The 25,664-nt window shown below is 34.9% G+C and overlaps 5 protein-coding genes across 9 annotated transcripts; 3 read left to right on the plus strand and 2 right to left on the minus strand.

The window, feature by feature from the left end:
• Positions 1 to 6,796: 6,796 nt before the first annotated feature.
• On the plus strand, positions 6,797 to 13,458 carry LOC116121626 (beta-galactosidase 17). 4 transcript variants are annotated; one of them, XM_031407568.1, is made up of 19 exons: positions 6,797 to 7,048; positions 7,423 to 7,527; positions 7,756 to 7,951; positions 8,394 to 8,482; positions 8,637 to 8,717; positions 9,103 to 9,197; positions 9,472 to 9,542; positions 9,893 to 9,983; positions 10,047 to 10,164; positions 10,246 to 10,341; positions 10,428 to 10,476; positions 10,674 to 10,861; positions 10,974 to 11,045; positions 11,190 to 11,339; positions 11,844 to 11,894; positions 12,131 to 12,299; positions 12,424 to 12,569; positions 12,675 to 12,740; positions 12,998 to 13,458. In XM_031407568.1, exons 1-19 carry the CDS (start codon positions 6,854 to 6,856, stop codon positions 13,145 to 13,147), a joined length of 2,178 nt encoding a protein of 725 aa, XP_031263428.1. In that variant the 5' UTR covers positions 6,797 to 6,853; the 3' UTR covers positions 13,148 to 13,458. The 4 variants fall into 4 exon arrangements, with proteins under 4 accessions (XP_031263428.1, XP_031263429.1, XP_031263430.1 ...); XM_031407569.1 differs by having other exon boundaries at positions 12,131 to 12,292; positions 12,423 to 12,569; XM_031407570.1 differs by lacking the exon at positions 12,424 to 12,569 and having other exon boundaries at positions 12,998 to 13,140.
• A 1,267-nt stretch (positions 13,459 to 14,725) lies between these two features.
• Positions 14,726 to 17,155, minus strand: LOC116121701. Of its 2 annotated transcripts, none has more exons than XM_031407640.1 (2): positions 16,956 to 17,155; positions 14,726 to 15,121 (listed from the first exon to the last, which is right to left on the minus strand). In XM_031407640.1, exon 2 carries the CDS (start codon positions 15,112 to 15,114, stop codon positions 14,917 to 14,919), a length of 198 nt encoding a protein of 65 aa, XP_031263500.1. In that variant the 5' UTR covers positions 15,115 to 15,121; positions 16,956 to 17,155; the 3' UTR covers positions 14,726 to 14,916. The 2 variants fall into 2 exon arrangements, with proteins under 2 accessions (XP_031263500.1, XP_031263501.1); XM_031407641.1 differs by having other exon boundaries at positions 14,726 to 15,136.
• Positions 17,156 to 17,882: 727 nt separating this feature from the next.
• Positions 17,883 to 20,369, plus strand: LOC116121681 (mediator of RNA polymerase II transcription subunit 9-like). Its single transcript, XM_031407619.1, has 6 exons — positions 17,883 to 18,207; positions 18,308 to 18,370; positions 18,526 to 18,606; positions 19,317 to 19,375; positions 19,452 to 19,534; positions 20,176 to 20,369. Exons 1-5 carry the CDS (start codon positions 17,941 to 17,943, stop codon positions 19,507 to 19,509), a joined length of 528 nt encoding a protein of 175 aa, XP_031263479.1. The 5' UTR covers positions 17,883 to 17,940; the 3' UTR covers positions 19,510 to 19,534; positions 20,176 to 20,369.
• Positions 20,370 to 21,449: 1,080 nt separating this feature from the next.
• Positions 21,450 to 22,193, plus strand: LOC116121648 (LOB domain-containing protein 22). The gene has a single exon (XM_031407591.1). The coding sequence runs from the start codon at positions 21,450 to 21,452 to the stop codon at positions 22,191 to 22,193; it is 744 nt and encodes a 247-aa protein (XP_031263451.1).
• A 539-nt stretch (positions 22,194 to 22,732) lies between these two features.
• Positions 22,733 to 25,073, minus strand: LOC116121688 (putative pentatricopeptide repeat-containing protein At1g17630). The gene has a single exon (XM_031407625.1). It carries the CDS (start codon positions 25,039 to 25,041, stop codon positions 22,927 to 22,929), a length of 2,115 nt encoding a protein of 704 aa, XP_031263485.1. The 5' UTR covers positions 25,042 to 25,073; the 3' UTR covers positions 22,733 to 22,926.
• Positions 25,074 to 25,664: the final 591 nt, after the last annotated feature.

The raw sequence follows: 25,664 nt of genomic DNA on the forward strand, positions 1-25,664 counted from the left end.
CCCTTATCTAGTTATTTTAAGAATTTTTTTCTCTCCTTTTCTTTTATTATTATAATTGTTATTATTTATAGCATGTAATTCTTCGTCTATAAATGTTTTATATATACATATAATAATTAAGAAACCTATCTTCGAAGGTAAGTAATTAAAACCCTAGGGTTTTTGTTTTATGTTTATATTACTATATGTCTCATGAATTGATCCCAGCTGGTTGATATGAAGACAAAGCGTACTTTAATATGAATCACATGTGATCCAAAACATATTAACTGCGAGCAATAGTAATTAATCATGCAATAATATAAAATAATTAAAACCTGGGGTCCCTTTTGCTATTACTATCTTAAAATTTTCAAAGAATAATCCTTTTGCAAATTTGGTATGAATTGACACTATATATGACCGGTGAAATAAACATATTAGCTTTACAAACCCACCCTTGGCTAGTAAAGGCGTACATTCTTAGGTTTGAATCCCGTCGTTTCTTAAAATTTAAGCGAATGATCGTAGTAGAATGCGGGGATTAGTCGAGTTATACGCGAGTTGGCACGGACATCCTGTTTGATTTAGTTTAATTTAACCCTTTTATGCAAAAGGTAAATTTCTATTCATGGTAATCCTTGATATCGATTGGTGGATGGCACTAAACCATCACAAAAAAATAGACCAATTCTTAATCTCTATATATAATATAAATCATCTTATAAATAATATAATCAGGGATCTACAATACGTTTGATGGGTAGAAATAAATTAAAGCATTGGATTCTGAAATGGAAAAAGGTTAGAAAAATGTGCATAAATACAAGTGAAAGTTTATGAGCCTAGGTAGATATGGCAAAGTTTTTTATAAACATTTTATATAAAGGAGATGATGTTTGACACCTATTGTGGGTGCAAGTGGGATTCAATCCCGAGGGAAGATCACTCAGTTTTATTGGCCTACATGCTAGACAGATAACACTATGAATATATCAAAATTTAATTTAATTTAATTACAATTTTGTTTTGTGGAATTAATTTATAAAAATAAGTAAATTAAGGTGGGTTTTCATGGACAAAGATGAAAGAAATTCAAGCAATGCATAAGAGATTAATATCTAATTATTATACTTGATGTGATTTGCCTGTGGGTTAGAGTTAATGACGAAGTATAAGAAAAAAGTGAGGTAAAAGGTGTGTGTGTATATATATATACATATATTATAAAAAATAGAGAGAGATTGAGTAATGAAAGAGGGAGGATATTATTATAAGTAAGGTATGATTAGGTTATCATAAGAAAAGGTAGTTCTGTGAAAAGTTTATAAAACCAGAAATGTGAGAAAGAAAGAAAGAAAGAAAGAAAGAAAGATGCTTATCCCTGGCTAAGATCTTGCTATGTTAGGTCAATTTGAATAGATGTATGGACTAACTTTGAAAGTGGTGGCTGGCAGGCACCTGTCCTTTCATTGGTTTTTGCAAATGAAATACCAAAATATATAATTAATTACAACAAATCAAAGATTCCTCTGCAATCCCACTTCCTCTCCTTGGTTTTCTGATGAATTTTGTAACTTATATTAGCTTGGGAGGAAGAAAGAAAGAAAGAGAGAGAGAGAATATTTGTCTTTCAAACCCATATGCATGCATGTTCATGGTTTATATATATATATATATATATATATATATATATATTCTTCCCGTAGCTCATTCTAGAGGTGTTTATGAGATAAAAGTTTTAAATGAAAGAAATGTATTTGACATTCATGATATATAATTACTATATAAGAATATACTATATACTTTTTAATAATACTTCAAACAAACATTTTTATAATAAACTTTTTCTTAATATGGAGAAAATTTTAGGTAAGACGTGTATCTCGACCGACATACTTATTTTGAAATTCATCTATTAATTAAAATATATATATCTTGAATTTTAAAATTTTATCTTTTAGTAGAAAACTGTCATCAGAAATGTAGGTCCAGATTTTAAAAATATTTAGACCTACATTTTTAAAGGTAGTTTTGCAATAGAATTTTTTTTTTTTTTTTTCTTTTTATGGTTTTTAAGCAACAAATCTTATTAAAATTTTGTCTTTTAATACGAAATTACCTATGTGAACACAATTCTAGACTTTTGCACTTGAGAATTTTCATCTAAATTTTCATATATATATAAATAAAATGAGATTTTGTTGCATAAACACACGACAAGAGACATACAAATCCAGACCCATCAAATATGCTTTTGGAAAGAAATATGACATGTTTTCACTTTATATATATATATATGGAGATCGAGAATGTGTCATGTTTATCATAATATTTCTGACATACATGCATGTAAATATATATATAAAGCTTTTGTCTTGTTGGTAATGGAGATGAAGATGAAGATGAAGATAAAGATAAAAAAGGGACAAAGTGGTGGTGGGCTACAAGAGCAGAAGAAATCACATGCTCCAAACCCACATAAGTTAAATTTTTATTTCTGATACATTATTTTTGATGCAATATCATTTGCTTTATTTGTTTTTGTTAGGTGCTTTTTGTCTGGTGATGGCATCTATATCTCTCTCTCTCTCTCTCTCTAAAAAGCTGGCCATTAAAGCTGAATGTGTATGGCTCGAAGGTCTCTCTCTCTCTGTGTTGTTTAATTTAGGGGTTTTACGTATTTTGATGATGGTGGGTGGTGACCATGGTGGTGGTGGCGCATGGCTAAAAACTGGTTGACTTGTCATTGTAAAAAGATGCTCCTGCCTTTGTGTTAATAATAGTACTGTACCTTTTTCTTTGACTTACAGTCTTCACTCAATCACTCTCTTTCCTTCTTCTTTTTGTTTTTGTTTTTACCTTCCCTTTGCTTGCTTACTGTCAGGTTTTAATGAAAGTTTCAAAAACAAATTTCCTACATCATTTTACAAACCCTACTTTTCATTCCACATTGTAATTTTGTGTAAAAGTATTTGAGAATGCTTTTTTTCTTTTCTTTTCTTTTTTTATAATCCGGAAATCCCCCAACTTGTTTTGTAAACCCGAGTTTGTAATAGAGCTTTTTTTTAACTCTAAAATCTTCGAGAAGCGGTAAATATGGTAGTTGGTCATGTATATGTCCATGAGGGGCTCCAATGCCTTTTACAAAAACATTGTGAGTGTATATAATTATTTCATAAAAATAGACCCAACATAGCATCGAAGCTGATACATATATATACATACATACATACATACATATATTTCTACCGTACGTTGTGTTTTTGCATCGAAGGACATTTTCTACAACCCACTTTTCTTGGCACTAGAACAACGTTGTTGTATGCAATGAAGAAATTACGTCTAACATTCAAATAGAGTAATTTTTATTAAGTTTTAGAATACAATAATAAAAAGTATCAACCGTTCACTCTTTCTCTCGATTTCTTACATTAGGTTTTCCACTACTATACTAAGGTAATAATAAACCTAATTACATTTGGGCTAAACTGTTAGAGGTCCAAATATTTACAAACTAACTTCAAGTCCATTTACTAATTGAACTTACCGTGAAGGGGGTACCCCAAATATGTCGATGTTAACCCTGTGTAAAGTATGAACTACATCCAACATTAAGGACCCAACATTGTTTTTGCATTCCGGAATACTATTTTCCCATATTGATTTCATATCATATAACATAAGCAATATTTTTTTTATTTATTTTTTGGGTAATTTCCTTTTGTGCTAATTAAATCTCAAACATTTTTTTTTTCCGAATCCCGATGACCACACATTTTTGTGAAGGAACATTAATATAGTGGCAGAACAGAGTCATAAAATCAAAAGGTGAAATGAGTTGAAATAATTGCATAAAATAGTGTACGAGAAAGAATCTACTAAATAAAGTAGTACTTGAGTGATCTCAAAGGCAAGAAAAAAACAATATAAATATGGAAGAAGAAACTCAATATTATTGCATTATTTTTTTGGCCCACTCACCCTGGAGACACCACAATAGTCAAATATATATATTTATATATCCTTCATCTCCAGTGAACTTGTAACATCAAAAAGAATCTAACAATTTCGGGTTTTACACACAAACCTCAGGGTCCACTCCCCTCAACCTTCTTCACTTCACTTTACTTTCATTTCTTTTCCCTGTTTCATGTTTCAAATTAGGAACACTTGACCATCCCTAATCAAACTTCTTGTTTTCTCCCATTTTTGCATACTTTTCATGTGCAACTCTATGATATTTGGTCGGGTTAGTCGAACGGTTAGGTTTCTGGTTTTTTCCAAGGCCATCGTTTTTATGTGTTTTTCAAATATTGTAGGGTTTGATAATTTTTCATGTGCAACCTTGGGATATTTTTTTTTAGGTAACTGAGGTATCCAGACTCACATTGGAGTCTACCTAATCCTCAAAGCCATGGAACACCTTATAAACCCAATAGACGAAGGTAAGTACACAAATGTGATAGGTATCCTTCTTGCGACTCGAACACAAAACCTCTTAGGTATAACTAACCCTAGTGACTAAAGAGGTTAAATATATGGTTTGCTTTTACCAAGTTTGAGGTTTGAATCCACTCATGAACGCCTACATTACCGAAGACTATAATTGTTTCCTATTATTCAAATATCGTAGGGTTTGGCAAACCGGTCCTCTAATACTAGTAGTTATGATCTTGATAATTTTTCGTGTACAACCCTAAACCGGTCCTATTTTTCCTGTTTTTTGAATACTATAAGGTTCGAAAAAAGGTTAGAATACTAGTGGTTATGATTTTGAAAATTATTGGATTGATACTGTTCATCTTTTATAAAAGTGATTGATAACTATTAGTTGAGGACATTGGCATATGTGGAAAGCTAAAGCTAATTTGGCTTCTTTCACACTAATAAATTTTGTAGTGGGACTTGGAATATATGACTACCATTATTTAGATTTTGATCACCACTTTCCTATACATAGTGACAAATTAAGTCATTGTTTTTCTCTTTTAATTAAAACTTTTGACCTACACAAATTGAATTACATAGTCATGTAAACCATTGGAAAATGAAAAGATGGGCCTTAAATAAGCCCAAGATGAGGAAGGCCCAAAAAGGGAAACATTAGGCCCACTTATTGGCCCATCCTTTAAGAATTATCAATACTTGAATAATAATTCTATTTTTATCCAAGAACTTTACTTGGAAGAGAAACCTTTTACATTTTCCAAACAATATTTGCCTTGAAAGAAAACATATGCAATGACTTTGCTTTGAAAATTAAAGGATGAGAAAAGAAAAGATGAATTTTATAAGTTTTAACATAATTTAATTATTAAGTATTCGATATGATATGGTAATTAAATAATATAATAATAGAAATCATATTAAGTGGGGTGTCGTAACAGTGGATTGCTGCATTAATCTTCTCCAAGGATTAATCGAAGCGTGCGTAAGCTAGTTCGGACACCTTAGTTAAAAAAAAAAAAAAAAAAAAAAAGATAATAGAAATCAAATATTTTGTCACTTGGCCTTAAATATTAAAGTTGTGGTATTGAATTGAGAAAAGAATAGCATATAGGTAATACACGGACCATGAGAGATTTACAAATATATGGGCATCCAATATTTTCAAAAACTAATAAAATCCCCCCTAACTTGTCAATTTTTGGTTGAAAACTACCATAACATATTTAAGCTCACTATTTAAATTATTATAATCAAACAAAATATCTAATTATTTCTGGTTAGGTTGGGTTTTCTAAAAGTTTAAATTGACTCAAATTTATAAACATACTCTACTCTAGTTGAGTCGAGTAAACACAAAACTTTCATACAAAGAATGAGATTGTTTTAGTATTTTGGATATTATTTTTGAAAAAGTAAGAATTGGGTAGAAATAACATGGTTGAATTTAAAAATTAACAAAGCACCCTCTAGGTTTGTTAATTTACTAAACGCCCTTATAATAAAAAAAATTAAAAATTACAAAAACAGCCCTACCCATCCATTAAATACCGGCAGCCGGCCATCACAGCCATAGGGTGGCCAAAGTCGCCGTATTGGCACACAATCGACTGGATCTGTCCAAAAAAGTCAAATCTACAGCTAGATCTATCCATTGACAGCTAGATCTAGCCGCTTTTGGTCGTCAATGATGACCAAAGATATGACCATTATTGATGGTCGACGGCCATAGCTTGGCCATCGTTGATGGTCATATCTTGGCTGTCGTTGACAACTAACTACGGCCGAAGATCTGGCCGTAGATCTAGCATTTTCTAGCCAAATCCACGTTGGATCTGGCTTGGCTGGAAATAACTATATCGGTCAAATCCAGTCGGTAGTACGCTATTATACTAAATTCCGGCCACCTTCCAACAATGGTGTGGGTGGGGTGTTTTTTGTAAATTTTTAAATTTTTTGGGGGTGTTTTGTTAAATTAAAAAACTTAGGGAGTTTAAAAAGAATTGAATAAAATATAATAGTATTTTCAAATTAGGAAAACAAATGTGTACTTTGGAAATGATAGGAATAAGATAGGGCAAAAATAGGGAAACAAATGCTCCAAATCTTTAGATAATTTTTCAAATACTATGCTAATGCTCGAAAACACCCAATGTTATGATAAAAACTCTTGATCTTGATGATAATATTATACGGACATGTCGGGTTGAGTTCTACCTGGCTCGACCACTTCGGCTCTTCAGGTCCAAAACCGATCGGGGCAAAATAGACATCCCTGTCCATAATGATTATAGAAAGGCATTGGACTAAACTTTAGGGACGTATATGGGAAAATGTTATCCGGGAATAAATTCTCTAAATTTGGAAAAATAAATAATACAAAATATGCGTTACCTCAGTGTGGTCGGGTTCATTCGATTTGAAAATGGCTGACACTGCAACGGAGTCAACGAAAGGGAAGACCAAGTTCTCAGCAATGTCGGGAATGCGAAGGCGGAGCTCCAAAACGACGGCGTTCTTCTCCGTTTTGCTCTTTCTGGTGCTGCTCGGTGGCTTGGTCCCAGTCTTCGCTCCTCTTCCTTCTCTTTCACCTCTTCATCATCAGCTTCGACACAAGAGCGTAAGATTACGTCTCTGATTTTATATATTTATATGAATTGGTGTTCAGTTTTGAGAAAAAAGGTTTCGTTTTTATGTTAAAGTTTATATTTTTATGTTTTTTTGGTTGGTGAGAGCGAGGGAGCTCTCAGGAGAAGAAAAAAGATTGAATTTTCAAATAGTTCGTTTACTGTTTAAAAAGTATCTGAAATTGAGGAAGTTTTTAATGGATAATGGAAGTTTGGCTCTTGGTTTTGTATGCATTTGCACTGTTTTGAATTGTTGGAGTTAAGTTACTTTTTTGGTCTTATGTTGGGTGAAATTTCGTTTTATGTTGGAGTTAAGTTACTTTTTTGGTCTTATGTTGGGTGAAATTTCGTTTTATGTTTATGTTAGATGAATGAACGAAAATTCGAGGTTGCTGAGGACATGTTCTGGAAAGATGGTAAGCCATTTCAGATTATTGGTGGCGATGTGCATTATTTCCGGGTACTTCCTGAGGTATTGTTCTCCCTTTTTCTATATTTGTTTGTCTACTAAAGCTGTATTTTGCTAAGAGAGTTGGATCTCTATAATGAAATCTTATCTCATTGTTCATTTGTCATGTAGTTTTATGTACTTCTTTCAATATATCACTTACCAAGTTTATTGAAAAGGGAAATTTTCTTTGTAAGATTCTTTTTTTTTGGTGACATGGTAATGTGTTGAGTATATATCTTATGAATGCAGTATTGGGAGGATAGGCTTTTACGAGCTAAGGCTTTGGGCTTAAATACCATCCAAATTTATGTTCCTTGGAATCTGCATGAACCAAAACCTGGCAAGCTGGTTTTTGAGGGTATTGCAGATCTAGTATCATTTCTCGAACTCTGTCAAAAGCTGGATTTGCTTGTTATGCTTCGAGCTGGGCCTTACATATGTGCTGGTCAGTCTTAACATTTAGATTCTTTTCCCACTGCTAGTATGTTGAATTTTCATTTCTGTTTCATGGATTATTAGTAGTAAGGGAGATTCCAGTATTGATATTGCCATACATCTGGAACAGTTGTAAATTACTCTTACTTATTGTAACTTATGAGGCACTAGGTGATGTTCCCCTTATCCACGATCCTTATAATAGAGCATTTTTCAAAAAACTTTTTTTTTTTTTTTGTTGCCTTTTGTACATTTTCCATGTAAATCATGGTTACTTAGCTCGTAGAAGATGGGCACATAGTTCGTGTATCTTGATTTATAGTCATTTTTTCACTTGAACTTCATGTTCAGTACTTCTGATATCCCATTGTTTGTGATAATTTGTATTTTTTTTATCTTTTGTAGTTGCCATGATAACAATTGTTTCCTTTAAAAATATCCTTTTGTTGCAGAGTGGGATTTGGGGGGTTTCCCAGCTTGGCTGCTTGCCATAAAACCAGCTCTCAAACTCAGGTCATCAGATCCTGCTTACCTTCGATTGGTATATGCCCCTATAGTTTTGTTTGCTCAAAATTGTGTCTCATGATTTTAATTTTTGTAATGAAGTATGTTTTAGCTGCTGTTTATGGCTTTAAATGTGAACGTTCACCATGCTGTGCATTAATATGATTATATGGCAATGTGAAATATTGTAGGTTGAAAGATGGTGGGGAGTCCTACTCCCAAAGATAGCTCCTCTTCTTTATGACAATGGAGGCTCTATTATAATGGTTCAGGTTTGTGGATATGTTACTTCAATAGTCTTCCAACCATGAATTTTAATTGGTAAATACTGTGGAAAATTGTTGGATCAGTACGAGAATCCGAATTCCAATGTGCAGTACTGAACTCACAACGGTTAAGCTAAAAGGGGTTTCCTTCTTAATGTTTAAAGAAAGCTATTGAAGTTTTGAAATTATGAAAAAAAAAAAATTGATGGATGATGGATAACTCATGATTTGCCAACTTGTGATGATAAATCCTTATTTGAATGTTAATGTTGCTTGTGGGAAAGAGCTACTTTTGTCATGGTGTGAATGGGAGAACCTTTTAATTTGTGAAGTTGAACTTTAAATTCCCTGCTTTTAGGTATCTTAATGTTAATTGATATTATTTTCACAGATTGAGAATGAATTTGGGTCATATGGAGATGACAAGGCCTACCTTCATCACCTTGTTACATTGGCCAGAGCACATCTTGGGGAAGAAATTGTTTTGTAAGCTGTTTTATTGACCTTATTCCAGATTATTTCTTTAACTTGAATTTTGGTTTCATTCCAACTACCTGGGTTTGAATATTTACGACTTCCTAGTTTACTGTTCTATTGATAATTGTTGGTTATAATGTCCAGTTGTTCATATGCTGCATCTAGTTGATATTTCTATTGTTATATGTAGTAGAAATGTGTACCAATTGCATACTTTGAATGGACTTCTGATGTTATTCTTTCCTTATTTGATTATTCATCCTTTCCTTGACTTGATTTTTAGGTATACGACGGACGGAGGTAGGAGGGAAAATCTTCAGAAGGGGACTATAAGTGGAGACGCTGTTTTTTCTGGTAAAGTCGATAGCAATGTATTTTAGTTTCTTAGTTCTGAGCATAAGGGAGATTTTGATACTCTTAAAGACTCGGGAATTGCAAATATCAATCTTTGTCAATATTTTTTTTGGGGTTATCTCTTTAGAATTTATATAGCCGTTGGCATAATTCATAGAATTGTTCCTTTATTTGTCTTCAAAAGGGTAAAAAATTGAGAAGCTTTCCACTGTATAACTTGATTATTACTATTATGTCTTAGCTACGTACATAAGTAATGTAACTGAGATTTACACTGGGAGTAAGTTAATAGGATCTTATGTTTAAATAATATATTTTGCTATAATTTTATCTGGATTTCTGATTTGTAGCTGTTGACTTCTCTACTGGTGATGAGCCTTGGCCTATATTTAAGTTACAAAAGGAGTTCAATGCCCCAGGAAAATCACCACCGCTTTCTTCGTAAGTGTCTTGTAATTATTATTTCTGATCAATGGTTCATTGCTATAATGCTTGTAATTTCAGGGAGTTTTATACTGGCTGGCTTACACACTGGGGGGAGAAGATAGCAGCAACTAGTGCAGATTCCACAGCATCTTACCTAGAAAAGATTTTATCAAAGAACGGTTCTGCAGTGCTTTATGTACAATAGTTTCCCATTTTTGCTGCTATCAAGCCGTTGTTTACCTACTGATAATTCTAACTCGGACTCTTCTAATTCCAGGTGGCACATGGTGGGACAAACTTTGGATTTTACAATGGAGCAAATACTGGAGTGGATGATTCTGATTATAAGCCTGATCTAACTTCTTATGATTATGTGAGAACAATATTGATTTGCTTATCAGGAAAAAAGCAGACTGGTTTTATGCACTAAACTGATAGTCATATGCCCCTTTATCCCAGGATGCACCAATTAAGGAATCTGGTGATGTGGACAATGCAAAATTCAAAGGTATAATTTTAGGTTTCTTTTTTTCCTTCTGTAGTTGGGATAATCTGTCTTTGATTTTTGTTGATTTTTTCACTAATCTGATTATGCCATACCTTTTTTTATTCTCATTTGAGATATTTAGGCTCCTGAGATTTTTTATCTTGGCAGTAATGCTTTTCTGCAAGATATTCTGTTAACAAAGACTGTTCTGCTTTCAGCAATTCGGGGGGTGGTAGAGAAATATAGTGCTACATCTCTTCCTTCAATTCCTCCGGATAATGCAAAGGCAGGATATGGACCTATTCAGTTACAGAAAACAGCATTGTTGTTTGATTTACTTGATACTATAGATCCTGCAGATGTAGTTCAATCTGAAAACCCAATTTCAATGGAGTCTGTGGGTCAGGTGTGTAAGAATTTATGATCTTATTTGTAAGTTTCTTTGTTCTGCGTTTTATAATAATCCAAGAGTGTTGAACATTACTATGGCCACATTTGGATTTCTTTTTTCACTCCAGATGTTTGGATTTCTATTGTATGTATCTGAATATGTTGGAAAGAACCGTGGAAGTAGTCTGCGCATACCAAAGGTACAGATGTCATTTGATTCATATTTAAGCCAAGTAATTCAGTTTCTAGTTTTGTAGTTATGTTCAATTTTTTTTCTCATTAGTGGTTTCAGAATTACGTAGTTCACAGAAATTCAATAAATAATGTAAGTATTGTGGTTGCAGGTGCATGACAGAGCTCAAGTGTTGATATCATGCCCATCTGGAGATAATGGTGGAAAGCCAGAATATGTCGGTACAATTGAAAGATGGTCAAATCAAGCACTTGGCCTCCCTAATGCTAGATGTGTCTCCAACATCAGCTTGTATATTTTGGTAACTAGCTTTTATTTTTCATTGAACAGTTCACTTAGCCACTTAGGGTTCTAGACTTGCCACCCTTTTTGGGCAATTATTTATATTTAAGAAGATAGTAAACTGGAATAAAGATACATGCTTACGTTGCGGATGTGGATACAAGATTTTCATTATACATATAATGGTTTTTTTTATGCTCATAAATGTAAAAATATTCATTTATATTGAGTATCAGTTATGTTTTGTAGCTCTGGAAGCAATATTGTAACACCAATTCACCTTCATATCCCCTGTATATAAATAGTTATGGAAGGTTAGGAACTCATGTAATTGTCTTGACCATTTTAATGATTTCTGTCTTGGAAAGAAGTTATCAGAACAAATGCAAACTGATAGTTTCCATGTACATGGATTCTGCTAGGTGTATGTTAGTTCTAATGGCTTCTTTGCTGTTATCTGACTTTTATGATGCATATGATAGAATTTTCTTTTCTTCCAATGTAATATATTTTCGTTCTTCAGGTTGAAAACATGGGTCGTGTAAATTATGGGCAATACCTGTTTGATGAGAAGGTAAAGTTACTTATGAAGTTGAAACTTTTAATCTTTGTTTATCAGATGCATTAGATCATTGTTCAGTGTCATTTAGAGACTGTAATATTAATCTCTCCATGCCAGCATTGTAAGCTTTGATTGTTCATGTAAGATATCCGGTCATGCTTAATTTTCTTGGTGGTAACTAGGAAGTTCCTTTCTGTGTCCATCGTATTGAATCCTAGTTGTTTATGGCTGATTTTCCTGGATTATAGGGTATTTTGTCTTCGGTTTATTTGGATGGGAAAGTTCTGCATGGATGGAAAATGTACTCTATTCCTTTTCACAACCTCAATGAGGTGCCAAAAATCAATCCCATCATTCAGGTTGCATCTTCTGGATCCATTCAACAATCTGCCCGCAAAAAATTAGAACATAAACATGGTATGTCTTTAGAGCCTTATGAAAAGGTTGAAAGATGCTCTATCATACTTGTTGCATTATTTTCTCTTTCATTTCTGGTTCTCCAGTCAACAATGGCTCTTTGCTCTTTGTATCTCCTTAACAGGGACCATTTCGAAAGAACCCGCATTCTTTGCCGGCCGTTTTAGTATTGATAAAGTAAACCAAGTTAAAGATACATACATATCTTTCAGTGGTTGGGGTAAAGGGATTGCATTTGTTAATGAATTTAACATAGGAAGATATTGGCCGGTAAAGTTATTCCTTATCTCCATCATGTCTTGTATGCTTTTCTGCTGTTGCTTTTATATTTATGGTTAGTTTCCTTTTAGAATCTTTACTTAGCCTTTTTTGCAGTCTTTTGGACCACAATGCAATCTTTATGTCCCTGCTCCTATCCTTCATGATGGTGAAAATGTTGTGGTATGGAATGTTAAATATCCTTTCGGTTTTATATTTTCAATCTGTGGTTCCTATGTTGTAGTTTACATGTTTAATAATTCTGAACACGATATTTACTATATTTTCACATATATAATTATGCTGGCATATAAATGTTAATTTTGATTTGTTCTCTCTTAGAAGCTTTCTGGTACCTTGTAGAAGTCTGAATGAGCACGGCCTAAAATGGAAACTTTTAATGTTATATTTCTGGTAATGTTAATTTTCTTTATTTGCAGGTCATATTTGAGTTAGAATCTCCCAACTCTGAGCTTGTGGTACATTCAGTTGATAAGCCAGATTTCATGTGTGGTTCAAGCAGATCAACATGTACACAAGCTTTAAGTCTACCGGCACGGTTAAACATCCAACATCTCGTGCCAAGCTGATAACATTGAGAAGGTAAGAGTTTAACATATACGGAATGTCGAATTCTGAATATCTTCCTCATGCACAATATTTTATCACATTCCTCACCCCGGTGGAGAAGACATTGCATGAACGATAGTACTTGGGATATGGACGATTGTATCGGTGTGGAGAAAATTCCGATTCAAGAAAAAGCATTGTATAGTTTACTTATTTCATGCACAGTATAACTCTTCTGTTAGCATATTTGTTGTGGCAATCAATTGATAATGGTTTGAAGACCTGATTATATCGTGGAATCTAAATTGACATAAATAATTATTTTATTCCACTCTTTTCTTCTCTTCTGTAACATGGAATACATGTTTGCCTAAGCAGCTTTATGTTGCTATAACCTATTATGTCAATCTGGGAGTAAACGACATATTCCCACCCAAAGGTTTGATGAAATCCTAAGTTGGTACTCCAAGTTACATTTATTTCAGATTCTCACCCTTAAAGTGACGGAAAAATGTTTGATGTAATGGTAAAAGAGTAAATTGGTCATTTTACATGGGTGACGTACGTTAGCAGACAGTTGCCTTTAACAGTCCTCCGGTGCACATTAGTAGACGGCATCCCTAACGTTTTTCGCCCTCTTTTCGGCTATTCTTTCACCCAAAATCACTATTGTCACCACCATTTGAATCCACATCCTCCCTTCTATAAAACCATATCCTTCACAACCCCTCATCACTTGTCAATCGTCAACCGTGACAAGCGATTGGTTTTTGTCGATTTTCGACCGTTTTGAACAGTTACAACCCCAACCACTACCACCAATTGACTCCTCTCATCCTCCCCTACAAACCCCTAACCTTCCCAGCCACGACAACTTACTGTTTGTTGTCCACCACTTCACAAAAAAAGGCCGATGAACAAGAACTCTCGGCCGAAGAACGATGATGAAACGATTGTTGGGGACATATGGGTTTTATAGATTTGGAGTCGGTGGTTGTAATGGTGGTGTCCAATTGGATTTTTGTCGCCAAAATCGATCGGAATCCAACGAAGAACACCAAAACCCTGAGCCTAACGACGCTAGTGATTGGAGGGGCCAATGTGTCGACAACCAGAGAGGTTTTGGACAACGGACTACGGGGAAGGTGATGGAGGTGACCAGGTGGTTCGACATAGTCAGAAATAGCCCAGATTAGGTTGTTTCTAACAAGTGTGTGTAGTGACGACTGACCGAGGATGTTTTTGACATAATTTGAAAATAAAATGGTAAGTTTATAATTCTACTAATTTAGGGGTTAAAACATAATTTATTAATTTAGAGTTAAAGGCATTATAGTAATTTCACCATTTAAACCCTAAAAATTGCGAATACTGTTATTTTAAGGGTGAGAATCTAGAATAAATGTAACCTAGGATACCAACTTGGGATTTCGTCAAACCTTGGATGGGAATATGTTGTTTACTCGTCAATCTGGGAACTTTATACTTCAGCAGAAAGCTCAGAGCCTTCATGCAACTTTCACTTAAGTTTTTAAGAATTGGTGTGAAGTTGTCTGTTATACAGTTCTTTTGAGAACCACAAATATGCAGTCAAGATGAGAACAAAATAAATAAGAATCAAGTCATTGCTTTTATTTCAAGTTGTTTGATCTTTAGACATTTTCATGTGGTCAAGTAACAGTAAACCGTGAATACACTGCTCCCGACAACCCGGGAACATCAAACTATGCTACAAACAGTACCAACTACATAATCATCGTAAACAGAAAGGCAAAAGAAAATAAAAAAATCACTTCGAGGATGGCTTAGAACCGTCCTTTTGATCCTCTTTTGATTGTGTCACAGCCGCGGCTGCCATTGACATGGCAGCTGCTGCTGCCCCCAACTTTGCACCACCAGCTGCTTTCATTGTACCAGCTATTTTAGCAAACACAGCTATCCCACCTACAAGGACAGCCCTCAAGGCAACAGTTGGTTTTACTGCCATTTTCTACCTGTAATTTCAAACACTATAAGAAATTCAGTGACAATAGCTCCAATTTAAACGACAAATAAATGTCAGATTGTAATACATCGTGAATAACTGCCACGAAAAAAAACTGAGCAATAACAACAAAATGAGAACAAACTACATTGCATAGTTCTCTACACTTTATGGATGTGACTGCAACCCCTTTTTAACTCCAGCATAATGCAATTCGGATTATGTTGTAAAATCAGGAACTAAATTGCCTTGACGTATGATTATATCAGAATTATCAGCAGCCATGTAAGGTTGTCCACATTTGGAGATATTTTGTTCATCTATTGGGTTATATGTGACTTAATCTATTCAGGAATATTAAATAAGACTGAAACTACATAGAAATTGAAGAAAAATCTGGCATAGGGCAGACTATTAAAACACCATTTCAAGTTTGGAATGAATTAAATAGCCATGAACTTTCATCGCTTAAGCGATTTACGCAAATCGTTTAAGAGATAAGCTTATAGATAAACCCACATCGCTTAAACAATAAGCTTATATCGCTTAAGCGAATGGTCATTTAGTAAAGAGTTTCAAACTTCATGAATATTTAATTAATTCCAAATTTGAAATGGTATTTTAATTAAATTTCTCCATATATATTATATTCATACTGATATATAACATTCTGCGAGAATCTTCCTGCAATTCTCTGCTGGACTTGAACTTGACCCTCAACATCATAGAGTCACTCAGAAACAACATCATAGACAAAAATATAAGCAGTTTTCTTAAGGGCTCAAACATTTCACAAAATATAGAGCTCGGAACCCCACATAAAATATGATTTTAGCAACCATTATTTAAGTGATTTCATACAAAAATCCTATCCTAGTTATATTTTAATACCAAAAAGGCTTTTCTATCATTCTAATAAGTAATCATCAATATCCACAAGAACAAAATAGAGAATAACTTTTATGCTTGTTTTCCCCCCAAATACAACTTGAGAACTCCCTCATATATTTTCCGTATCATGTCTGTCTATCAATCAAGCGACCCACAGGATCTGATATTCAATAATAAACCCATGTTTTCCTCAAGAAGGATTGCCCTTTAATCCATCATACAATCAACATTTCAAGAGTGTGTCCATTGCTTTCAGCATCAATTTCCCCATAAGTTGTGCCCCACAGGCAATCAAAATTACTTCTTCTAAAATGCTAATCAAACAATGCCCAACAACTTTAACACTTGCAAAATAAATCTTATCTTTGCAAATGTTTATATCAGTGAGACGGATGCAAGTACACCTATCCAATCACCACGTGCGTCATGCACGCCACGTGCACTGACATGGCCTGCAAATGAACCCATCCCACTAAAGATTTTCTCCATACTACTTTACTAAGCATTGTCTTCAATTTATAGCCCCACAAAACCATTCCTCATCCACTTCTACACGACTTATGATTTTACAACATCCTTTCCTCTCCATTAAAATACACAGCACCGCTAAAGTTCTGATCCTAATATTCTCACTTCTAGAGAAGACATAACCAAAACCACACAGTAACCAAACATTACCCAAGATCCTAATCAAAACAAAAAATTTAGCGCAAAACAAATTCTGGGTCAGAACAAATTTCCTCTAAACCAAGTTGCTAATTCATTTTCACTCATTTTTCTATTTAAAAAAAGGGATCTTTCTTTCTCCTCTTAATCTCAAAATGAATTGATTTCAACAAACAAACAAGTTACAAAGGGAAACCACCAAAATATATAAACAAATACACACAAAAATAAATTCAATATGCAAATCAAAGCTACTGAGAGAGAGAGAGAGAGAGAAGAAAACAAACCTAACGCAAAAGTTTGATAAGTATTGTCGAAACTATGAATTGGGAAGTCCAAAAGATGAAGTTTTGATAGCGGGTTACTGACTATCCTTCACTCCCGGAACTAAAAATGAGGCCTTTTTGTGGAGAAACGAATATGCTTGAAGGTGTTGAATCTGGTGATGTTTCTCTGTGTGAGGAAAAGCTGTAACCTTTGGGTTGAGTTGATGACAACCGTTGGATTTCAGTGATGATCACAATCATCAAAATCGTAAGGGGAATTCTTTTTAACTCCCCTATATTGTACTAAATTACTAATCAATCCAATTATTTTGAAATTATTTACTATAATTTCACATAATTTATATGAAATATTAAAGATAAACCAGTTTTCATTAAAATAATGTTTTGTATCTCACATTTACATCCCTAACTTTTGTATATCAAGGGATGCCACGTTGATTTATAGAACTGAGTTTTCACGTGATTCTATAATTACGTGTAATAAGCTATAAATCAAATATCGCATCATTTGAGATATAAAATTTGAGAGGTATGATATTACTTATAATTCTAAGGTTACCAACTTTAAAGAGATTTATTTGTGGATAGTTTAGATAGTTAGAGTAAATTGGAGATAGTCTGGATAAGAACACGATCTCAAGTTTGATTCCCTATCTAAGCATCCGCAATTTAAGAAAAATTTAGAAAATTAAAAGTTATTTAAAAAAAAACTAGTTTATGCTTTTTCAAAGAAGTTAAATGTTGGCATTATGTTATATTCTAATCAACATTAAGAGACAAAATAATCTATCTAATTTATAGACTAGAGTGTACATTTGCAATAAATTTAAAATATAGAGGACCCCAAAAGAACTATCTTTACGGCAGCGTTTAGGACAAACTCGTAGTTAAGCTAATATCTTCTTCATCCTCCTCCTCGCTCTTTAATTCGTATTTATTCGTGTTAATCAAATCCCGCGGTGACCTGAGAACCCCAGTTCCCAAAATGGATCCATATTCGGGTTCCGGGTCGTGGCCAATGATCCCCACCATGCCGACCCACACAAACTCCCCTGCACCCTCAAATCAAGACCATCTACTCCTCTCCCCACAACACCATCAACAACAATTCTACCAACAACCTCAATTTCCTCAACAACAGCAGTTTCAACAACAACCGCAGCTTCAACATCGTACGCTTCAACAGCAGCAACAGCAACCACAACAGAACCAGCATCACCAGTCACTCGCCTCTCACTTCCATCTCTTGCATGTGGGTTGTGTTTCATGTCCTCTGTTTGTAAGTTTTTTCAATCTAATTGGGTGCTCTTTGTAACTTTTAGTTTCTTCTTTTGTGCGGTTTTGATTTACAGTTGGTGGAGAATTTAGCCGACGCTATTGAGGATGGAACCAGGGACCAGCACTCAGATGCTTTGGTACATATTTTTTGATTTTTTTTTTTTTTTAATTTCTCCTTGATCCTGGTAATGTTACTGGCAACGTCATCAAATTATTGATTTGGGTAACGTTTGGGAGATTAAATTTTAATGTGTATAATTTAATTTATGTTTTTATTTATTTGTGTTTGAAGGTTAGTGAGTTGAACAATCACTTTGAGAAGTGTCAGCAACTATTGAATTCAATATCAGGATCAATCAGCAGTAAGGCAATGGTAAGTTTAATCACATATACTTCATATTTTTGGACATTTATAACGTTTTTCAGGATGATATTTTGATTAAGTTTTTAGGATAGGTAATTACATTGCAATGGTATGTATGAAGATGACATCTTTATGTTTGAAAAATGAAATGGAGTTTTGGTAACAGCTACAGAATATCTAACATTATTTGGATTATCGGAACATCGTACTTTGGTGACATTAGATGTAAGAATTGTAATAAATTATACTAGTAACCTTTTATTGGTAACTAGTAACAAAATATAAAAATGGACATCGAGTGTTACAATTGTGATGTTTAATGTTATGATAAACTTGTTCTGATAACATTACCAAGATTTTGCATCCGGCTGTGTATTATGACTTTGTTGTATTGATGGGTTTTACTAGTCTTTGTTGCAATGGTAAAAGCTTGGGGTATGATGAGAGATTTATTTGACATTTGAAAAAGATGTGTATAAACCTGCTCAAATTAGTAAAGGATCTTGTTGATTGAGGTCTTCGTGGGAGATAGTGTTTCACGGTCAGCTTTTTTTAGTTTAGATAGAACTAGTTGGGTTGATAGATGTACAGCAGAATACTGAGAGTTCTTTTTGTCTTTTGTTACAAAGCTTTGTATGAATTGTAATGTAATTAGTTTCTCTTTGGTTGGTTTAAAGTTTCTTGGTATGATTTGGGGAATTTTTTGATATTGGATGCAGACGGTTGAGGGGCAGAAGCGAAAGCTGGAGGAGAGTGAACAGCTGCTGAATCAACGGAGGTTGTGCATGGTTTAGAGTTTTGTGTTAAGTTTTATGATTGCTCAGGAAGTGACTTGTTTTCTGATTGAATGCCAGGGAACTGATTAGCAAGTATAAGAACTCTGTCGAAGAGCTTATCAAGTCTGAGCCTTAACTGTTTGTCTGCATTCTGACATTGGGTAAGAAAATATATTTTCACCGTTAAATGATAGGGAAATAAGTTGCGAATTGTTATTATTATTATTATTTTGGAGTGTAAATCTTTGAACATGTTGATTACTGGACTCTGTTATTGAATTGAGAAGAGGAAAAAATAATAATTATTGAATGCACATAAAATGCTAGTTTCTTCTTAAAAGAAGTTTATAAATCATTAATCCTTTTTGAAGAATGAGCATGTTGTTGAAAAATTAAACTTGTTGGTAACAACAAATCCAGCTAGCAAAATTTTGATGCATTAAGGCCTACAGTTTTAGCTTGAACTTTTTGTATCAACGAACGATCTTACAGTTTAGTTGCTATTGGGTTTATGTATTTATGTATATATTTGCGTTCATTTAATTTTTAACCAATTCTAGTTCAATGCACTAAATCCACATGAGACAGGCTAAAAGGAACACAGGTCGGGATACTTGGCAGCCAGAGATAAAGCATATAGGCAAAATAAGATTCATGTAGCTTACTGTTAGTGGGCAAAGAGCTTTTTCATCTTCTTGCTTTACTTTTTTTTTTTTTGTTTTTTTGTTCTTTCGGCTCATCATTTACCCGAGATGATTAACTCGAGTCATTTGAATCAGCTTTCCGATGATAAAATTTTCAGTTTTTATTTCAGGTTGTATTCCGCAGAAATTCCTGTTCAAAGTGAAGGCAGGAGTTTCCATATTCGTAGAATAAGATTGTTTCTGTAACTATTAGTTCACTGAGAAAAATAATTTATCTTCTTGTTTTCATCCCTTACATTCAGATTGTACAACATTTCAAGTAATGAGATCAGCTTATAGCCCTTTCTTTTATTTGGCAACAAGACTTTTTGCTTTCATGAGCTGCAAATTTATCTTTGCATCAATGGGTTATGTATATATTTTGGTTCATAATGTGCCTCAAACAGAGCTCGAATTCGCCATGCGCCACGCTTTGCCCTTTAACTGAGGAACAAGAATAGGGCGATAATTAACAATAAAAAAAAACCTCTGGATTTTTTAAGGTTTGGGTAAGTTTTTAGATCTGAAAAGAAATCTAAATGAAACTTGAGCCAACCCAAGTCTAACTCAAATGTTCTTACAATTATAAAGTGAGAAGAGGAAAGTTTTTTGTTTTTTAAAATGACCGAGGGTGTCTAGATTAGTTTGTGCGTATCTCAACTAAACATTCAAGACTCTGAAAATCCAATTAGATAATCCTCCAGTGGTTATCTCTATTAAGGCCTGAGAGGAATCGAACTCAGGAGTTTGAGGAAACTCTTTTTACTCTTTTATCATAAGGTCACTTGATGGTGGTTCAAGAAGACGGTATTCATTCCAATCATTTGATAGCAGGTAAAATTTCACAAATATACCCAATCCTTAAGTTGTCCTAATCAACTTAATGTTTCCATTCAATAATGTAAACATCTTAGAGATCATGATCATACTATATTACACTCGTGTGAAAGTAGCTACACCATTCCATAACAATCCATCCATTTTGACTAGATCTAGATTAGATTAGATAACCCGTTTAATGAGTCCATTGATATATGGCTTTAATCTTAATTTCAATGGCTGATCTTCCCAATCTTGTCGCTAAAAAGAGTTAACTCTAACAGAATGTATTACAACACAAACACTATTTTTAGCCAATCCCTTTATTTTCTAAATCAAAACCTTTAAAATTATTACCTTTAACAACTAATCCGTTAACCTCTCTGCCAAAATTCCACCCCATTACTATAATAAACAAACAATCTGTCTGTCTCTCCATTCATTTCTCTCCATCTCTTTCTCTTGACACTCAAACGACAACAAAAACCTTACCTTTCGACCCCGCCGGCAACGCCTCCGAATTCTCCACCCTTCTCAACGACATTAAAAACTAGTGCAACTTTCCCCATCAAATATGAGACCCCTTCCAAGACTTGGCAATGCCAATGCCACCAGCAATGGCAGCACCACTCAGGCATGCGCTGCATGTAAATACCAACGTAGAAAATGTGCTCCTGATTGCATTCTCGCCCCTTACTTCCCCCACGATCGCCAGAGACAATTCCTCAACGCTCATAAATTGTTTGGGGTCAGTAACATCACGAAGATCATCAAGAATCTTGAGCCTCCCGAGAAGGATGAAGCCATGCGGACCATTATTTTCCAGTCTGACGTGCGAGCCAGTGACCCTGTGGGAGGATGTTATAGAATTATAAGAGAACTTCAACGTCAGATTGAGTTAAACAAGGCTGAGCTGGAGTTGGTTCTTCATCAGGTGGCGATTTGTCGGGCGCAAGCTCAGCAACAGATTCAAGAAACTGATGATTCGGTTCTTAGTTTTGAGAATATAGTTAATTCTGAACCGTTTTTTATTAATCAAGGGCAACAGGAGAGTGATAATTATGTTGTTTCGAATAATTTAGTAGATGACCTAAATGTTGATGCATGGACCATGCAAGATCCGACCATGGTGTCCACGTTGCAGATTAATAATGAAAGTAGTGAGGAGGGGTTGAAGGTGGAGCAGGTGATGGTGACAGCGACGACGACGCAGCTTGTTGAGATACCATATGAGAGACATGAGGTGAAGTTTGAGGCTGATCAAGAATTGGTTGAGAGGAGGTTTGTACCTACGACACAGTTGCTTATATCGTCCTAGATTGTGTACTAGGAATTGCTGGAAAATTAATGAAAATGTATGTGTATATTGGAGATCAAATTAGGTCATTTTGTTGTTGAGGATGATGGCATTTGAGGGAGGTGAAGTCTTGTATGTTTCATCAATGTTAATGATGTGTTGGATTTGATGGCATGTTTTCTGCTAATATATGATCTCATTTTGATTTATTTTTATTAGTAGACTAATAAAATTTACGGAACATCCCCTACCCATCTTGCCGAGCGGGACCTAGAAATTTACGATTATTACGTATTGTCTTATCCACCTCATTTGGTGGAGCTCAGATTTGTCTTTCTTTCACCTCAAATAGTGGGAGAGACATATCCGAGCCACCAATTGAGGTGGGTAAAATAATTTGTAATGATCGTAACTTTCCAAACCCCACACAAGGAGGTGGGTAAGGGATAGTACAATTCACTTCAACAGCACAAAAGACTAGCCAGTGATCCTCCACGACGGAGTAGAATGTTGTAAGATTTGAATCCTTATATTTGATAATGCAAAGAAAATTAATGGTTACACTTGAATGAAATTGATTGAATAATATAACATGACCCCTATTCAGTTTAGCCTACTTGGTGCCTATCCTCCTTGTGCCACCCATTTACAGATTAGATCAAAACAATGCACCTCCAAAAAATAGAGCTCGTCATTTTCAGAAGAAATTGGTTCAGGTTCAAAACCTTGAGTGAGAGCCAGTGTCTCACTATTTTTACAGCGTGATTACCATGATTTCTTCCTCTACATCTTCTGCAATGATGTTTTTATCAGTTATATAGCCTTCACTCTCCATTTGACGGGCTAATTCCTCAAGAATTTCACAAACCTCCTTCAAATCCAACTGCATACTGTTTCCTGATGAGAACATATGAACCTTGTTCTGCAACTCAATCCAACTCTGCCCTGCAACTTTCTTTAGACCCTTTGTTTTAGCTGAGATTCTCACCCTCGCTGAATCCTCCCACCTCCCACTTGCAGCATAAATATTAGAAAGTAGCATGTAGTTCCCAGTTGTCTCCATGTTTTGACTAAGGATTCGGGAAGCCAATGCATCCGCAACATCTGTATTTTTGTGCATCCGACATGAGTTCAGAAGAGCTCCCCAAACACAAGCATTAGGTTCTATTGGTATATTTTTAACAATGTCACTTGCATCTTGCATCAACCCAGCACGGCCAAGAAGATCAACCATGCAAGCATAATGCTCCATCTGGGGTTCAATCCTAAACTCTTTGACCATCATATCAAAAAGCCTACGACCTTCATCAACAAGCCCAGCATGGCTACAAGCAGAAAGAAGAGCAACAAACGTGACCCCATCTGGTTTGAATCCAGCTTCAATCATCTGATTGAAAGTTGCTATTGCATTTTCACCAAGTCCATTCATGCCATACCCTGTAATCATTGAGTTCCATGAGATCAAGTCCTTTCTGTCAATTCTCTCAAATAGTAAACGTCCTTTCCCAAGACATCCACACTTCATGTACATATTGAGCAAGCCATTTACCACTAGAATACTAGTATCCATCAAAGCTCTAACTACATGGCCATGGATTTCCCTACCAATATTCAGTGCAGCTAGCTCAGCACAAACTGATAAAACACTAGAAATTGTCACAGAATTGGCCATGACTTTGGCATTCTGCATTTTGTGAAAAAGATACAAAGACTCCTCACCTCTCCCCTTGGAAGCAAAAGCACCAATTACAGCACTCCAACTTATCACATTAGGTCTCTCCATTGAACCATCATCTAAATTCTCCAACTTCAGAAATATTGCAAGTGCCTCATCGCATAAACCAGTCTCCGCATATGATGTTATCAAAGCATTCCAACTGACTATATTCTTATCTTTCATTTCTAGAAACAATTTCTCAGCCTCTTTTACATCCCCATGCTTCCCATACACACATATAAGTGCATTCTTCACAAACAAGTAATTTTCAAATCCACCCTTTAAAACACACCCATGAATGACCATACCCTTTTTAAAGGCAACTAAATCAGCACAAGCAGATAACACCACAGCAAGTGCTTCAGCACTAACTCCAATTCCTCTCATCCTCATCCTGTCAAACAAACCAATAGTATCTTCAAGCCGCCCGCATCGAGCATGGCTTGACAACAGTGAAGTCCATGTTACAAGGTTTGGCTCCAATCCCTCAAATTCCATTCTCTGAAACATGTCAAGAGCACCATCACAATCATAGTTCAATGCAAAACCAGAAACCATCGAATTCCACGAAACATGATTCCTGACACGCATTTTGTCAAACATCTTACACGAATAATCAATCCGTCCCATTTTGGCATACATTCCAATCAGTTCATTCACAACATGAACATTATCTTGAAAACCCATTAGCAAAACATGATTATGAACAATCCTGCCAAAACTATAACTACCCATTAATTTACAAGCTCTTATAATGAGCGGGAAAGTAAACCCATCACCCAAAACCCCTCGTTGTCGCATTTCAACATACAGTTGAAGTGCGTTCTCATAGCATCCATTTGACACATTCACTCTCAATATAGAGTTCCACAACAAAGAACTCGACAAACAATGAACTGGGGTTGTTTTAAACACGTTTTGCGCATCAGAAAGAAGCCCGAAACGAGCATAAACCGAAGTAACTCTAGCCGCCAAGAAAGCGGAGTTACTGGATCCATTGACAATGACTTGCGCATGCACTTGTTTGAGGAGGTGAATTTTCGTGCATTGTTGGAGAAAGTGATCAAAAATATCAAGAAGATCATTTTGATGAGGAATTATTGAAAACCAACGGCGAGACTCGAGACGGAGAGAAGCAGCAGCATGAAGCATATGAAGCACGAGATGGCCAACAAATTTGTATAAATTCGTATTTATAGTGGCGCCACGGATTTATAAGATATCAGAATTTAGTTTATATGTTTTTTAAGTTAATCCCTCAAATCATATTAAATAATAAAAATTCTTAAAATTTTCTAAAATAACAAAAAATATTTAGGGTAATTCATGATAATTTCATTAAAAGTTTACTGAACCAAAAAAATTATTATTTTAAAACTCAAAGGGATATTTTGTTATTTAATTAAACTTTAAAAAGGTTGATCAGTAGATGCAATAACTAGGGACGAGAACGGGGCGAGATAGGGCCCGGTTTCCCATTTTCCGTCCCCTAAACCCATTCCCTGTCTTCGCCTCGTCCCTACCCTAGACTACACGGAAAAATTCCACCTGAGGAGAAAATCTCCAAACTAATGTAATTTAAGGGGTTTAAACAAAGCGTAGAGACATCTATCCGTCCCAATTTATGAGGAATCCATCCCAGCCTATTACCGGGAATCCTTGCCTCGTACAAGACAAGGCAGGTCCCCTAAATTTCGGGGACCATTCCCATCCCTAATTGTCATTAACTTTTCAATTTATATTGATTAAGTTTTTTATTTTGAATATATTTTAGT

The sequence above is a fragment of the Pistacia vera genome, unplaced genomic scaffold (genome assembly GCF_008641045.1).
Source record: "Pistacia vera cultivar Batoury unplaced genomic scaffold, PisVer_v2 Contig127, whole genome shotgun sequence".
Classification (NCBI taxonomy): domain Eukaryota; kingdom Viridiplantae; phylum Streptophyta; class Magnoliopsida; order Sapindales; family Anacardiaceae; genus Pistacia; species Pistacia vera.

What these genes read in the sequence shown, in the direction of transcription:
- LOC116121626 (XM_031407568.1), top strand. Translation starts at nt 6,854, where the DNA reads ATGGCTGACACTGCAACGGAGTCAACGAAAGGGAAGACCAAGTTCTCA. An exon ending in CTTGGGGAAGAAATTGTTTT is followed by an intron (nt 9,198 to 9,471) that starts GTAAGCTGTTTT and finishes CTTGATTTTTAG; the next exon opens with GTATACGACGGACGGAGGTA. An exon ending in GTAGTCTGCGCATACCAAAG is followed by an intron (nt 11,046 to 11,189) that starts GTACAGATGTCA and finishes TTGTGGTTGCAG; the next exon opens with GTGCATGACAGAGCTCAAGT.
- LOC116121681 (XM_031407619.1), top strand. Translation starts at nt 17,941, where the DNA reads ATGGATCCATATTCGGGTTCCGGGTCGTGGCCAATGATCCCCACCATG. An exon ending in ACCAGCACTCAGATGCTTTG is followed by an intron (nt 18,371 to 18,525) that starts GTACATATTTTT and finishes TTGTGTTTGAAG; the next exon opens with GTTAGTGAGTTGAACAATCA. An exon ending in CAATCAGCAGTAAGGCAATG is followed by an intron (nt 18,607 to 19,316) that starts GTAAGTTTAATC and finishes TATTGGATGCAG; the next exon opens with ACGGTTGAGGGGCAGAAGCG.
- LOC116121701 (XM_031407640.1), bottom strand. Translation starts at nt 15,114, where the DNA reads ATGGCAGTAAAACCAACTGTTGCCTTGAGGGCTGTCCTTGTAGGTGGG.
- LOC116121688 (XM_031407625.1), bottom strand. Translation starts at nt 25,041, where the DNA reads ATGCTTCATGCTGCTGCTTCTCTCCGTCTCGAGTCTCGCCGTTGGTTT.
- LOC116121648 (XM_031407591.1), top strand. Translation starts at nt 21,450, where the DNA reads ATGAGACCCCTTCCAAGACTTGGCAATGCCAATGCCACCAGCAATGGC.